Genomic DNA, 14,473 nt, shown 5'->3' with positions numbered 1-14,473 from the left:
TACAAGGGGACAGTTTTTTTTTTCATTTGCATTTGCACATTTAATTTGCATGTAATTATAAGCACTAGGAACTTAGGTTAAACAGAAGAATATTATATAACGTTTTTCATTGCTTATTCTTTTCAAAATATCTATATCACTATGTGATAATGTAACAGCTCCATGCAGCTGATGTGTTTGCAGGTAAGAATCTGGGTGATAAATGTAAAATACAGAATCCATCACTTTAACTCACTAATTCAGCGACGGCTTTATTCTTTTGTAATTATGCCTTGGAAAAAAATATGAGTAGAGCCCTTTTCCGAACAATTTTTATTTGTGAACTGAGGATTTTTTTAATGGACACAGAAAACAGTTTATAAGAATATTAATGCATTTCAGGAATATTTACAAAATGCGTGGTGCTTTTCTCTAAAGCATCATTAATTCAGAACAGGTTCTGCATACAAATATAGTACATAAAACAAATGAAAATAATTACCGTTCACAGTTTATTTTCATTACTATACAAAAGCTCAGACTAACGCATATGTAAACAACTCAAGTAAAAAGACACCCAATCTTCTCATGACATGACAGTGTGCATCGCCTCAACATCTGATTCCTTGACAAAATAATTATCAAACTCTCTTAATACAAGCCGAGACAGCGACTTCATACACTTGAACAATCCAGCATATTTACATCAGTCTAATCCAGTCTCTTCCCTGGGTCTCCAATCAAAAGGTGGACACAGTAAGGGATAAGAGCAACCACACTGAGTGGCACCACTGCGCTCTTGCAGAAGGACAGGGTGTAGAAGAGGACCTCGGTGTGCGTGGGCACCTTGATGAGGTCGTAGAGCTGCAGGGTGGTGAGCGTGGCGGCCACGCACGTCAGCTTGAAGCGCGTCGTGTAGCCGTTCTTGCCCTTGCAGCTCTTCAGAAACATCTGCGAGTTGATGGCCAGGCCGAGGCCGAACAGAGCGCCCAGGTTGCGCACCAGGCCGGCGAAGGGCGTGGTGTCCAGGTGGATCCAGTCTGGGTTGATGCACCACTTCTTGGCCTTGGAGATGGACCAGAGCAGGTCGATGTGGATCATCTTGAGGAGGAAGTAGAAGCTGAGGGCGAAGGAGAAAAGGAAGAGGCTGGTCTGGAGGTAGACCTTAAAACTGGCCGTGTGGATGGAGGGGATACGCTCGAATGCTTCAGCCACCAGCATACCTGACAGAGGCAAGCACATAACAACATGAGAACAGTGTAACGCAGTCATCTGTTTTATAGCAAATTATCAGTTGATGTAATTGTGACCATTTAGAGTACCTGCTAAAACCCCAAGGACGACCTGATGGGGGAAGTGGGTGGCAATAAATACTCTTGAAACACAGACACTGATCTGAATGACCCAGAATGCAATCCAGAGAAATGACCACACAAGGCGAAACCTAGAAAAGAGAGAAGAAAATTATAATTCACTATTGGAACTGTGACTTTTGTCCTTTGATAAAAGGTAACGTCAATAGTATGTACACTAACTAATGGATGCGCTTACCTCTGCGACTCTTGGTAGGTTGTGTCGCTGTGTGGTCTTGTGAAATTGACTGCAGATGTTACCATTACATACCACACACACGATGAGCCCATGGCATGGCCAGAGGGGCTACCTGCAAAACAAAGATACTGTTTCAAAGCCATCATTTGCATTTGATGCAACTGCAAGGCTGCAGTTCAGTGAATTTGATCAGTTGTAATTCTTAACAAGCCACCATGGAAGGATAAACCATGGGCCTTCATTAAAGGGACTTGTAAGACCTGTTACAGTATTTGTATCTATCTACCTGGTCCTGTTTCACAGGTGATGTGGAACTGCTCAAGCTGAGGTAGAGAGTGGTTCTGATAGAAGTGGGTTTCCTGCACCCACCAGTACGGCCTATGTCCAAACAAAATCCTGAAAATAAATAGCAGTGTTTAAAACAGATTTTTTTTTAAATATAAGTAAATATAAATTCTTATAAACAGCACATATCATCTCCACCTGTGCATTTTACCTTTACCAAAGACTATTAACTTTAAGAGTTTTTTTGACAGAGAAGAGACGTACCATTTGAAAATGAGATTAAGCCAGTCGCCAATTACAGCCACCCAGATCATCTTCGTCCCAACAATCTGACTGAGCTGGAACCAGAGTGGGAAATAGAGCGAGAAGATGTTCCGTGGATCGCCAACGGACGACATGAAGTTGAGGAAGTCATGGTAGTCTTTGTAGTTGCTCTGGAGGTGCTGGATGACCTGCACCCCACTGCTGTGAATGAAGTCCATCGGAGGCTAGCACACGCTCACACGCCACCCCCTGCTCACAGATGCTGCCCCATGGATGGTCAGGCCAAGTGTTGCCTGCCTTTACCATGGTAGGAGTGAATTTATACTTGGCAGCAGCATGGCAGGCTTATTTAACTGCTTGAGGTACGTGGGCTGGAGAGGTAGGGGAGGGGGGATTTTATGTGCTGCATTAGATGAAACTCAGCATTTTGAGGCAAAGTACATCCACCTGTCTACATGATAATTGTGTGGACATTAGTTTTTCCACAAAACCTTTTATTGGTTAAATATTAGCCCTCTCCTTCCAGCCTGGGACTGTGTGTCCAAACAAAGTCTGTCCTTTGCTGAACAACAAGTTTGCACGCCTCATGTGTTGTACCTACGTTTTTTTCCACAGCTGAACAACTGGTTTACCTTTTATGAATAGAAATATATACTAATGATGAAATATTTCTCTAATATAGTTTCCTCAAGTTTCTTCACCAAAATGGGATGTATACTCTATACATAAGCTGTATCAAAAAAAAATTCTGTCTGATACAAAGTATCATAAGACAAAGAGATAAATCACTTTCACTACACACAACAAATCCTCCTCCAAGTGAGTTTGTTCTGACTTTAAAACGAAACATTTTAAAGTGCATTAATCAGGCACCTAGTGAGTATAGAGACTGTAGGCAAAGTTAAATAATTTGGACTGCTAAGAGCATCTCTTACCCAGGTAATGATAAAAGACTACTTACAGGAGCTCTTCTTTTAATGGGTACAGAGAGTCCCTTTTAAAGCAGGTTCTCATCTAAAACATATTTACTTTGTTTGGAATGGTACGTATTATGTGAAATACCAGTGTCCTTTCACTTATTTACTACATCCCCATATTACTACAGAATAATGTTTTAGAATGAGAACTACAGAATAGAGTTTCAATGAGGTTTTTGCCCCAACCAAGCATGAACATATTTAAACAATTGAAGACTATTGACTAGTGACTATTTCACTTTTTTGTAATTTGCAGGACAAAAACTAGACCACCTACCACCACTAGATGTCGAAGAACTGCACACTTGATAAATAATAACAATGAGTTGAATCATGGGAAAACGTGAGCGATACCATTTTATATTTGGAATTTGTATGTAATGTGAGATACAGATATGTACTGTACTTATAACATAAATTAAACTCAAATAATTCAGAACATACTATATGATAAAGTGCAAACACGAACATGATCAAATAAGAGTTTAACAACTAAATAACAAAAATGGCTCCATCTCAAACGTCATTTCCGTCTATGTGTTGTTTTCCTCGGCGCGTGTTTTTGAATATTTCTCCAGCAGCAAACGTATCGTTATTAACCTTTTCTGTGGAACTTTTGCCAAAGGTAATACTAGATAATTACTGATATTGATAACATTGCCATAAATCTCCTTTTAAATGTTGGATCATTGAATAGATTTAACAGATTTAGATCTAGACTCCGTAACTACGAGTCCAACACTTACTTTGGCAGCTAATGTCAGCTAGCTAACGAGTAGTTAATAAACTGCGGCACGCATGCCTAACCTCAACAAAAACAAACCAATCGTTCACTTATTAATCGTACATTTATTACCAATCTTTAAAAGCTCATTACGAACCCAATGATATCGATACCTCCCAAATATAGAACGGATGGCTAATGCTAGTGGACGGCAAGCTAACTGTATTTTCCTGCATAGCTAATCAGCTGTCATCACTGTGGTTTTCATTTTTAACATTTCATGTATCTTAGCCTAGATAAATATGTAAAGTTGTTTTATTATAATCCTTTTCTTGTGGATACGTCATGCTATTTTGTTTTCAAAGACATGGCACAGATAAATGATGTAGATTCTGGGGAAAGTTTCATCACTATGCTGGAAGAGATCCGCACCAAACTGATTTTCCAGGTTGTCGGCGAAATGGTTGAAACCGAGACAGAGTTGCACCACGCACACAGACAGTTTGGAAAGGCTGGTCTTGGTATGTAGCATCTTACTTGTTCCACTTACCCACAACATATCATCTGTGCCAACCAAGTAAATCTGCCAGATTAACTAATAAAAAGTACTTTTGCAGAGACGTGCTTGAAAAAATGCAAGGATGAAACGTTGTTTGAAACTATTGAGGTATTCAAAAAAGGTAAGTTCGCTATGCTTTTATGGTTTGTAGCCTACAACTTTGAATAATTAGTCCTTGAGTTTCAGTGAAATTGTCAGTGCAACCAGAGTGGTCTTCGCTTCATTTTACACGGACAATATGAGTCCAGTGATTGCTTTACCTTTTTGCCCATGAAGATTTGGCCCAAAGGAGTACGATTGTCAAGCAGAAGAGTCGAGAACTGCCAGAAGTCATTTCTGAGATAGAGGAGAAGAGCCTGATGAAGGAGAGCCTGATACAGAAGATTGAGAGGTTGAAAACGGAACAAGCAAAGAACAGCGATCGTATGTTTGAAACCATTCTGTCTTTTCAATGACTATACTCTGATGTGGTATTAACTTGGTGATATGGTGTACAATTTAAAATCGCAAGCTTATGTTTTGTCTCCTATTTGCCTTTGAAGTGATTGTAGCACAAAACAAGGCCAACAAAGACAGACTGAAAAACCTACACAAAGTGAAGCAGGTGTTCCAGGATTGTTTGAAACTTGAGATCAGGAAGATTCAAGGTAGAAAGGCACTAACAACACTTCCCAAACATTGTTAAAGTCTGTTTGCACCCAAACATTGCTCATCCACATGTGTTATTATGTGTCAAGGTGAGAAGCTGCAGTTTGTCTTCAGAAACCTGGACCACAGAGACCCGGAAAGTGCTTACACCTTCATACTGATGATTAATGACGAAGGAGTGTACCAGAGTATGTACAATTACAATGGTTTCATGGATTCCTACTTGTCAGTGAAGGCAGATAGTCAGAACATCTCTACAATTTAACCCAAACAAAGCCTGCAGTTCAATATGAATGAGTAATATGAATGTTTTCTAGCCAGCTAAATCTAATGAATGTTTTGTGTGTGTGTGTACCACCTCAGTTGAGTCCTGCAGTCCACCCCTGGAGTGTATGTCTCAGCTGGAGCAGAACCTGAAGAAGACCAACAACTTCTCTGCCTTCCTTGCCAACGTCAGGAAAGAATTTAAAGCCCTAATTCCAGATAAATGAAACACAGTAGTACCATCCTACAGTGTGCTGACATTTGTATAGGCAATCTGGACTCAATTTTATATCCCCTAAGAGTTTTATCAACTCCTACAAAAAATCCATATTTGTTCTTTTGTACTTGTATATTTATTTAACCTAAACCCTAGCTGAAGTCTGCATCACACTTACCCAGTCACAGTTTTTCTTTCATGTGTTTTCTAGCTTTTATTGTATTGGTATTGTATGTTTCTTAATTAAACAGTGAGCCATGCACTTGGTTTTTACCCACCAGTAACATGATGTTGAGGCATGACGCACAGCCAAGGTCCTGGTTTTCTTGGGTGAAGTGTGGTTTATATGTAAACATCTGTTGTGCCCATGCTTCAAAAAAACAGGTTTCATCATTTTTGAAAATAATTATTTTAATACTGACATATGAAAACAGCATTTAAACTGTGTCTTCACATTGAAATACTACTACAAAGTATGTCTACTTTTAAGCCTACAGGCCTCCAGGATGTCAGTCAAGTAAATGGACCATGAAAAAAAGGATTGCTTTTAAATTCTGGGCTAATGCTAGTTTGATTAGCAGGTCTTGCATTAGCTTTAATCAACTCAGTATAGCAGTGATATATACATAACATCATTATCGAATTATGATTTAGGATCATCTGATCAAGTTAATGATTTACTAGGGTTGAAACCTCTGTCTATTCTGGTTGAAGTTGCCATTTCATTTCATTAAGGTATTGAATGTAATAATGTGTTAATTAATCAGTGTGTATTTGTCTGTATTCTTGTCATATCTGTATTTAGGATATGACAAGGACATTGGTAAAAATGGCATCTCCCTCCCCTTTGTGCCTGTACTATGCATCAGAAGTCTTGTCATCATTTAACACAAGAAGCTCCTCCACGTAGGTTGCTGGGAAATGACCCCTCTGTCCATTTAAGGCCCCGTACCACCAGTCATTGCCATCCCTCTGAAAAATGTCAAGAAGATCCCCTAGGAGGAAAACACAAACGCCATTAAAATAAGTTGAATGCAAAATAGGAGAGCTTTTTTTTTTTTTTACTGCATGTTCACCTTCCATCATGTTCAGCTCATCTTCTCTATCTGAGGTGAAGTCATACAGTGCTCTGCATTTACCCAGACTGTGAGGTTCTCCTGGGAATGAGAAAATCAATGCTGCAAGGTCAGGGTGCTGGTCTGGAAAGGTAACAGTAATTCCAATCCTGTAAATAGGTATCTTCAACAACCAAACAGGTTGGAGTGTTTACAGGTGTCTATATACAATATCACTGTACACATACACAGTTAATATAATTGTTAAGAACAAAGGAAAAAGCATGGTACTACTTTCAAGTATAGTATAGCACAGTCCGGTATATGGTTCCTTTGTTTTTATAGAATAATAAAGGTTAGGCTTACCTTCCGTAATCTCCTCGTCAGACCTGGTGCCTCCATTGAGCGCCCTGCTGGGCTGAAGTCCGCTCTCCTGGGTTGGTGTGAGGGGTTCTGGCTCGCCCCGGCCAGAGGTGGATTCGGACTCCTGTGGCAGCACACTTTTAGCTGGACCCTTATAAATCATGGATTTCCTCAGAGACTGCCGTGACCGAAGTGATGTGGTTTTGATCCTCACAGGACGAGACAACTGCACAACGCTGTGCTCATAGTCCTTTAGGGGGGGGGAAAGGATAGGATGGAGCCTTTTTTTTCTCCTGAGTTGAAGGGTTCACATTCTGTGCTCAATCACTAGTTAAACTAAGTCATTATTAAAGTATCATTCTTACCTTATCCTTCCATTTTGTGATGCTGTTGCTGAACTTGTGCTGTGACTTGGGTTTTCCCTCAATTTCAGCCACTGTTACAGACAGCTTACAGTGTGTCGCTACTAAAAGGTCCAGTTTCAATGTGATCTTCAGAAAGTGAATTAAAACAGGTTAAGCAATAACTAAACAGTAGTCTCTAAATTAAGTTTGTACTGCAGGAATAGGCTACTGAATAACCATACTTCATCAAGTAGCTGCTCTGTTTCCTCCAAGTTTTTTTTGTTAGAAAATGATGGGTTCTCAGTGTAGGTCTTCACCATTTTCTCCAGACCTAAGTTAAAAAAAAAAACATTCTCATTGGTGATGCTGCAACACCTTTCACAGAGGCAAGCATGTCTTCCACCTATTTTGGCTTGCCTTCACGGTCTTTCTCTGTCTTTGCCATGTAGTCTTCTAGTCGCTGCAGTTTGGTCTTCATCGCATCTTTACGCCTCTCTCGTCCCATCACAGTCTTACTATCTTCCTCCTAATCGACACATGTAAGGGAACATGATTAGATACGACTGTTTTTGAACAGGCCACATCCTGCCAAATAGAGGTGATGACAATGTGCAATATTTGAAAACTTTGACTGCCTCATATTCATGTTCAGTGTAGGATTGTGTAAACAAATGTGTTCTCTGCCGTCTGAATCGAAAAGAAGCACATATTTGTGTAAAACATAAACAGTTTTCTGGCTTTAAGTCAAAGCTGTGACCTTCAACAGACACATCCTTTTCCCTTTTTTCTCACTCTCCCTTTTATGCTCCCAGAGTTGCATTTACAGCTATGCACAAATCATCAGGATAGCAGTCTAGACAAGGATGTTCCTTTCATTTTAGGAATAAACAGTAAGTATTCAGAACTGTACACAGAGAAGACATTTGGACACGGAGCCTCACAAAATAGTCTGCCATCAAAAACTCGGCTTTGTTGTCCTCTGCAGTAACGCTTGTTTTGTCTACCAAGCTCTGCAGGTCCTTCTCCATGTCCACGGTCCTGGTGGCTTGCTCAATTTGCTTTTGACACTGCAAGGAAAGGACATTGCCATAACAATCACTTCCTGTCAGGATATGTTTTTTTTTTCAAGACTTCAGAATTGAAGGGAGATCAGAAATGCTCACATGCAGTAGAGTCTGTCCAAAGCTGGACATGTGGAGGCCATACTTGTTTAAGATGTTGCTAAGAATTTCTATCCGTTGTTTCTCAAGCTCCTGAATTATCTATAAAAGAGAGTAATATTTTGACATTTTCCATGGAATTTTTTGCTCTAAGGATTAGACACTAAGACATGTTATGACTAGTCTACATAACAATTTGCTATGCGAATGACCACTGACATGGTAGCAGTTTTTGAGTGTGTTCTCCCACTTCAGACGCATCTGGTGGCCCTCCATGTTGATGTTAAAGTACTCCTCGTCAACTTTGGCCTGCAGCTCTGCCGATTTCGTCAGTCTGTTGAGCATCTGGCAGACGACAACACAAACCATAAACTAGTAACTGTGATGCTCAAAACATTTGTCATACTTGGAAGAGAACTCTGAGGCAAATACCTTTTGTTTTTCCTTCTCTGTGCTTATCTGCTTACTGTTCTCCACAAAGCTGAACAGAGCCTCATGTTCCCGCGTTAGAGCCATCAGCTTCTTTTTCACCTGCAGGAGGTGGCATTATTTCTGATTCAAAGTTCATCTGATGACTTCAAAAGATTCATACAAATATTTCATATCCTAACTCTTTTGTTGCAAGACATTGTCACTTATATATTGTAGCGCGCATGGGAGTTGTGCGTGTGTGTGTGATGCGTGTGTGTTGCGGCAAGCTGACCTAGAGGAGAGTAAGGAGAAGTGATGCACCAAGTCCTCAAGACAGAGCCCCTAGACAGTAATAGGACAGTCTGAGGGTCTGCTACAGATGCGGGGAAGCCAGGCATGTTGCACGCCATTGCCCAGTGCCGGGCAGCTCAATACGCTCAGTGGTCCAAACTAACGCAGGGCAACACTGCAGGTGGACTGTCACACTGTCTGAACAGCTGTGGCTCGCCCGACTCATAGGCTGTACATCACCTGCGACTTGGAGGGCATCCCCTGCCGAGCTCTAATAGACAATGCATCTACCATATCCCTCATCCACCCCGGAACATTGACCGAAACTGAAAAACCATGACCACCAGGCTGGGCAACCACAAGGGGCTCCAGGGGGCCAGCAGGACATCTTGCAGCTGCTGGTGCCTTCCTGCCTGCGTGCCTGAGTCCTCTAGTTCGTCTATAGCTCGATGGGGACAGGCCACCTCGGCATCACCAAGACGCTTCATCGGCTACTGTTTGGCCAGGCTGTCGTCAGGATGTCACACGTACACCAGTGCAAGAAGGGGCCGACTTGGCGCTACCACACCCCACTGCAACAACACCAGGTGGGGGCGTCTATGGAGCAGGTGGCTGTGGATATCCTGGGCTGTTTCCTACCAACGGCTAGGGAAATTGCTACATCCTCGTGCCTATGAACTATTTCACAAAGTGGCCAGAGGTGTAAGCTATCCCGAACCAAAGTGCTGCCACCACTGCTGAATGCCTGGTCAGCGAAATGTCCTGCTATTGCTGGGCTGGACTATTACTACGTCCTGCGAGAGTGGCTGCGGGAGATGCATTTACAGAGGCTGGGGCTTGGCTATGATACCCGTTGCCTTGGAGAGGACTTGGCGCATGGAAATGGAAGGTATGGGTCTATTGTCCCAAGTGCAAGAAGGGGGTCTCTCCTAAATCGACGAGCCAGTGGGTCCAGGCTGTCCCATGTGGTGTATAGGGCGCAGCTGGTCGGGCGGAGATGGGACCTCCATTGGACCGGCTTGCACTCTACCAGCCCCTGGCTCGTCCTGGCTGTGTTTAATGTTCCAGTTTAGAATGTGCCTGTGTTTTCTAGCCTGTGTTAACGATAGTGTGTAGTTCTGTTATCCATTTGAGTCTGTGTGCTCTGAGTAGTTGGTAATGCGTGATCTTCTGTCTGTTAGCGTACTTGCCCAACCCTACCTAGTGTGCTGTGTCCATATATAAGTCTGTTTGCCCTCCCCGCCTTCTGTATAAGTGCTCTGAATGTTTTGTCTGTGCTTAATTAAACAGCAAGACACCAAAGAGAAGCCATCGAGTTGCCATTCCTACAATATAATATAGCTGTGATCCAAGATACACACTGCTCTTTGACACAGAACTGTGTTATTTTCTCACGAGGGGGGGGAACATGCCTGATACATTTTTGAATAAGCATACCGTGACACTAAATAGAGGCTGCAGCCAACAAAGTACTCACTTTTAGCTGTTCATTGCAGTTTGTGATGACAAGTTTCCCAGTTTTGTCTATGGCACCGTCAAGCTGCATGAAAAGTAATTGCAGTAAGAGACCCACACATATCAGTCAGTTTGAAGCAATTTCAGAAGCAGAAAAAAAATATTAAGTATCTGGGTTGTTACATTAGTTCCGACAAAAAACAGTTGTTTAAAGACAATTTTCTACCCCTTGTTAAAGAGTTTAAGGAGGAAGTTAAGCAGTGGCAGGATCTGAAAATCATTTTAATTGGAAGGATACACCTTTTCAAAATGATGTGGCTACCAAAATTCCTGTTTAAATTCCAAACCATTCCTATAACTCTACCAAAATCCTTTTTCAAGGACGTAAATCCACTCTGTCCTCATTTATATGGTCTAAAAAAGTAAGTAGATTAAAAGGGAAACTGTTGCACTATCCAAAAGAGGAGGGAGGCCTAAACCTTCCAAATCTTGAGGTTTACCATCTAGCTGCACAGATGTTCTATGTTGATCGTATAATCAATAACACAAACGAAGATCCATGGATAGAGATAGAAAACAATCAATTACAAAAAAACAGCCTATTAGTAGTTCTCTTTTCTAGGGACAGGGTTAAATCAACAAACTTTATTATCAACAGTACATTAAATGCTTGGAACAAAATCAAGGGAATGCTAGGCCAAGAAATAGGGCTACCTAGACATATACAGATTTGGAACAACCCCTCAATAAATATCCAAAATTCCCAGCTACAGTGGGATATGTGGTCAAACCGTGGTATTCAGAAGATATCAGACATTATTAGACAGAATTCAGTCATACCCTTCCAGGAACTTAAAAGTCAATATCATTTAAAAGATGTAGAAATCTTTAGGTATATGCAATTCAAAAACTGGGTTAATTCCAATTTTGATCTTAGTTTGCAGGTAAGTCCAGAGTTGTCGACTCTCCTTGACCAGGAGAGAAAAAGGAAGAAGCTGATAGGCTCTGTATATAATATCTTAATAAAAAAGGAAGGCAGTGACCAGTTACTAGAAGATATTTATAATAAGTGGACTGAAGACTTAGGTTATAACATTAAAGATAAATGGAAGGACTGCCTGACTCTTTCATATAAGATAACCACTAATGAAAATTTGCGCTTAATCCAGTTTAAATTAATGACAAGAATATATTATACTAGAGATAAAATAAAAAAATTTGATAAAGGACAATCTGGTATCTGTCTAAAATGTAACCAACACACTGATTCTCTCATGCATGCCCTTTGGAATTGTGAAAAAATTAAAAAGAAATGGGAGGATATTGGGAGGTGGCTTTCGATACACACAGATAAAAAAGTAGTAATCACTCCAAAAACATGTATCTTCCAAGATATAGAGGGAATAAGATACCCAACCAGTTGGCAGATACTTTTCTGTTCTTTAATCTTTAAAAAACTGATCTTGCAACACTGGAAAAATGAAGAGGCACCTGCATTCGAAAAATGGAAAGCCTTAATGAAATACTACTTGAGCATTGAAAAAGCAATGTCAGAGGACCAAAATAAAAAGAAACAATTTGATAGCCAATGGAGCTCCATCTATAATGCACTTTAGCTAACGCTGCCCAAGCAATAGACATTAGAACCCATTCTTTTTTTTTTTTTTTTTTTTTTCTTTTTTCTGCTTCATTCATGTATGTATGTATGTATGTATGTATGTATTTATTTAAAATGTTGGATGAGTGTGGGTGAGTGTACTATGTATTAAGGGTTGTGGGATGGGGGAGGGGGAGGGAAAGGTCTGGGAGGGGGTTAGTGGGTTGGGGAGGGTGTGGATAGGGGGCTTGATGAGAGGGATATAAGGTAGAACTGAAACTAAGGTAGAACTGAAGGGGTGGGGATAGATGGGGCCACCTTTGCTGAATGGTGTGAGAAGCATTCATTATTAGAAGATAGCTACAAATTATGGTTTTGTTTGTAAAACTGCATGCTTCCCCAAATGACTTGTGACTATTGTACATTTTGGTACCCTATCAAATTTTCTGTTACCTTCATACCAAATAAAAACAATTATAAAAAATATAAAAAAAGAGACCCACACATATCACCTTATGTGGATTTAAGAATAAAAAAGAAATAGTTACACACGGGCCTCTTCCTTTTGGTGTGTTCATCAAGTATTTGGCGAATTTCCAGAATGGCATCTTGTTGAAGAGCATTCCCTAGAGTTCTGTGGAAACAAGACTCAAATAGTCCATTACATTGCCAAAAGCAAATATTGAGAGTCTGTGAAAAGAAAAGACTTGCCTGTGTATGTCTGCGGTGGAGAACATTTCATTGGAGATCTGAGACCATGCATGGTATGTTGTGCTTAGAAAACAGAAATGACCATTTAGCATCCATTCTCAAACAGTCCAACTGAATCAGAATGGAATAATTTCTGTGGTAAACATTATGACATTTTCACTCCTACATTAAAATACTGTCTTGTCATAATTGTAGGTTTCATTGGAGGATTTGTTGCGAGTTACCTATTGTTGGCCATCTCTTTAGAGGCTTTGATTAGTTTGCCAGCTAGCTTCTGCATTCCTTTCGCATAGTTAATCTCTAACTCAGACCTGCAATTAAAGCAAAAGTCAACTTCAGAAGTGCCACATTGTATCACAGTATAAACAAAGACAAAGTTTCAAAGAGTGATTTTTATAAGACCCTCAGGAACACATAGCGGGTTTTATGACTCAGCAAAGTCTTTCAAAACTGCTGTTCTCTCTATCAACCCCTCCACAACCTAATTCAGAGACCTTGTACACAGGCTAATTTGCATTGCACCTTCAAACCAAACAACACGGTTCCCTGGTGGCTGTTCTATTCAACCTTGTAGCCAGATGGTTCCTCGGCAATGGTGAAGTTAAAGTGCGACTGAATGTGAGTCTGGATTCAAGGAGACTGTGAGGTATTACTTCTGAGGTAAACTTCCATTTGTCAACTTATAAGTGAAAGAATGATGATTTCAATGAATGATCCTTGAAAGCACCTCTGGTGGTTATGATTTCAAAGTACAATCCTTGACAAATTTCCGGTGAACCATTGTGGTTTATTTTGCCATTTATTGGCAAACCAAATAACTTTGATCAATCTTGTTCATACACAAATATCTTTGAGGACACTGGCAATGTATAGATGAAATAACCAACAAGAAGGCATAACATGCATACCTTTGCTGAAACACTGTCATCAGCTCTTTGCAGAAATATTCTCCATTCTTGGAAAACCTTTTCAGGTCCTGGTACAGCAAGTTGTACTACAAAACACATATTAAAATTACCAGATGATTCCCCTTTTAAAACCACACTGTAAACAACCATTGTGAGAGAACCGATTTACAACATATTGAAATCGGCACTAGTGTCCACCTGCGCCACTGTACATGTAAGCTTATCACAAACTGTACACTTTAAGCCTTTTCATGTTGAGATACTGAGCCGCAGCCCAAGAGGGCTATTTTGAAACACAGTGGGGAAGAAAGTGGGAAAAGGCTAGACACCATACTCACAGTGCAGCTACTGACCAAGTCCTTCATCTTGAGTCTGTGGCCGTCTGTTGACTTTGCACTGGAGACTTTGCCCTCTCTACCCCCCTTCCAAGTCATGCATGCGGAAGTCACCTGGGTCCCTTACTGCCAATGCCAGCCACTTACAGGCAGTCCTCCAAGTGTGCCTTTGAATTCACTGACAGACTAGTGAGTCAATAAAGCATGAAAAAACCACTCAAGCAGCATAACTGTATCATTTTAACAAGTGGAAAATGGCCCATTAAATGATGCAGTGAAGAATGAGTTTATTCAGAGTCCTCAACATTCTGCAGAGTATGTAAGAGCCAAACGCTGGACATTTTTTTTTTCCATTGGCAGAAATAAGCAACAGCA

The 14,473-nt window shown here is 40.7% G+C and overlaps 3 protein-coding genes across 3 annotated transcripts; 1 reads left to right on the top strand and 2 right to left on the bottom strand.

Annotated features, from left to right (window-relative positions):
- Positions 1 to 329: 329 nt before the first annotated feature.
- LOC105907934 (glucose-6-phosphatase 2) lies at positions 330 to 2,435 on the bottom strand. The gene is made up of 5 exons (XM_012836337.3): positions 2,080 to 2,435; positions 1,817 to 1,926; positions 1,531 to 1,642; positions 1,302 to 1,423; positions 330 to 1,202 (listed from the first exon to the last, which is right to left on the bottom strand). The coding sequence occupies exons 1-5, from the start codon at positions 2,295 to 2,297 to the stop codon at positions 691 to 693; spliced, it is 1,074 nt and encodes a 357-aa protein (XP_012691791.1). The 5' UTR covers positions 2,298 to 2,435; the 3' UTR covers positions 330 to 690.
- A 1,140-nt stretch (positions 2,436 to 3,575) lies between these two features.
- spc25 (SPC25 component of NDC80 kinetochore complex) lies at positions 3,576 to 5,752 on the top strand. The gene is made up of 7 exons (XM_031558583.1): positions 3,576 to 3,681; positions 4,146 to 4,301; positions 4,398 to 4,460; positions 4,616 to 4,762; positions 4,882 to 4,986; positions 5,077 to 5,175; positions 5,351 to 5,752. The coding sequence occupies exons 2-7, from the start codon at positions 4,148 to 4,150 to the stop codon at positions 5,476 to 5,478; spliced, it is 696 nt and encodes a 231-aa protein (XP_031414443.1). The 5' UTR covers positions 3,576 to 3,681; positions 4,146 to 4,147; the 3' UTR covers positions 5,479 to 5,752.
- A 450-nt stretch (positions 5,753 to 6,202) lies between these two features.
- Positions 6,203 to 14,446, bottom strand: nostrin (nitric oxide synthase trafficking). Its single transcript, XM_012836338.3, has 16 exons — positions 14,102 to 14,446; positions 13,764 to 13,849; positions 13,080 to 13,166; positions 12,856 to 12,918; positions 12,697 to 12,778; positions 10,570 to 10,632; positions 8,823 to 8,921; positions 8,610 to 8,735; positions 8,394 to 8,492; positions 8,172 to 8,297; positions 7,648 to 7,756; positions 7,473 to 7,561; positions 7,252 to 7,377; positions 6,890 to 7,136; positions 6,545 to 6,625; positions 6,203 to 6,463 (listed from the first exon to the last, which is right to left on the bottom strand). The coding sequence occupies exons 1-16, from the start codon at positions 14,195 to 14,197 to the stop codon at positions 6,327 to 6,329; spliced, it is 1,716 nt and encodes a 571-aa protein (XP_012691792.2). The 5' UTR covers positions 14,198 to 14,446; the 3' UTR covers positions 6,203 to 6,326.
- Positions 14,447 to 14,473: the final 27 nt, after the last annotated feature.

Source organism: Clupea harengus, chromosome 2 (assembly GCF_900700415.2).
Source record: "Clupea harengus chromosome 2, Ch_v2.0.2, whole genome shotgun sequence".
NCBI classification, from domain to species: Eukaryota; Metazoa; Chordata; class Actinopteri; order Clupeiformes; family Clupeidae; genus Clupea; species Clupea harengus.
The sequence above is the reverse complement of the archived record's forward strand: the minus strand, read 5'-3'. Positions and strand labels throughout refer to the sequence as shown.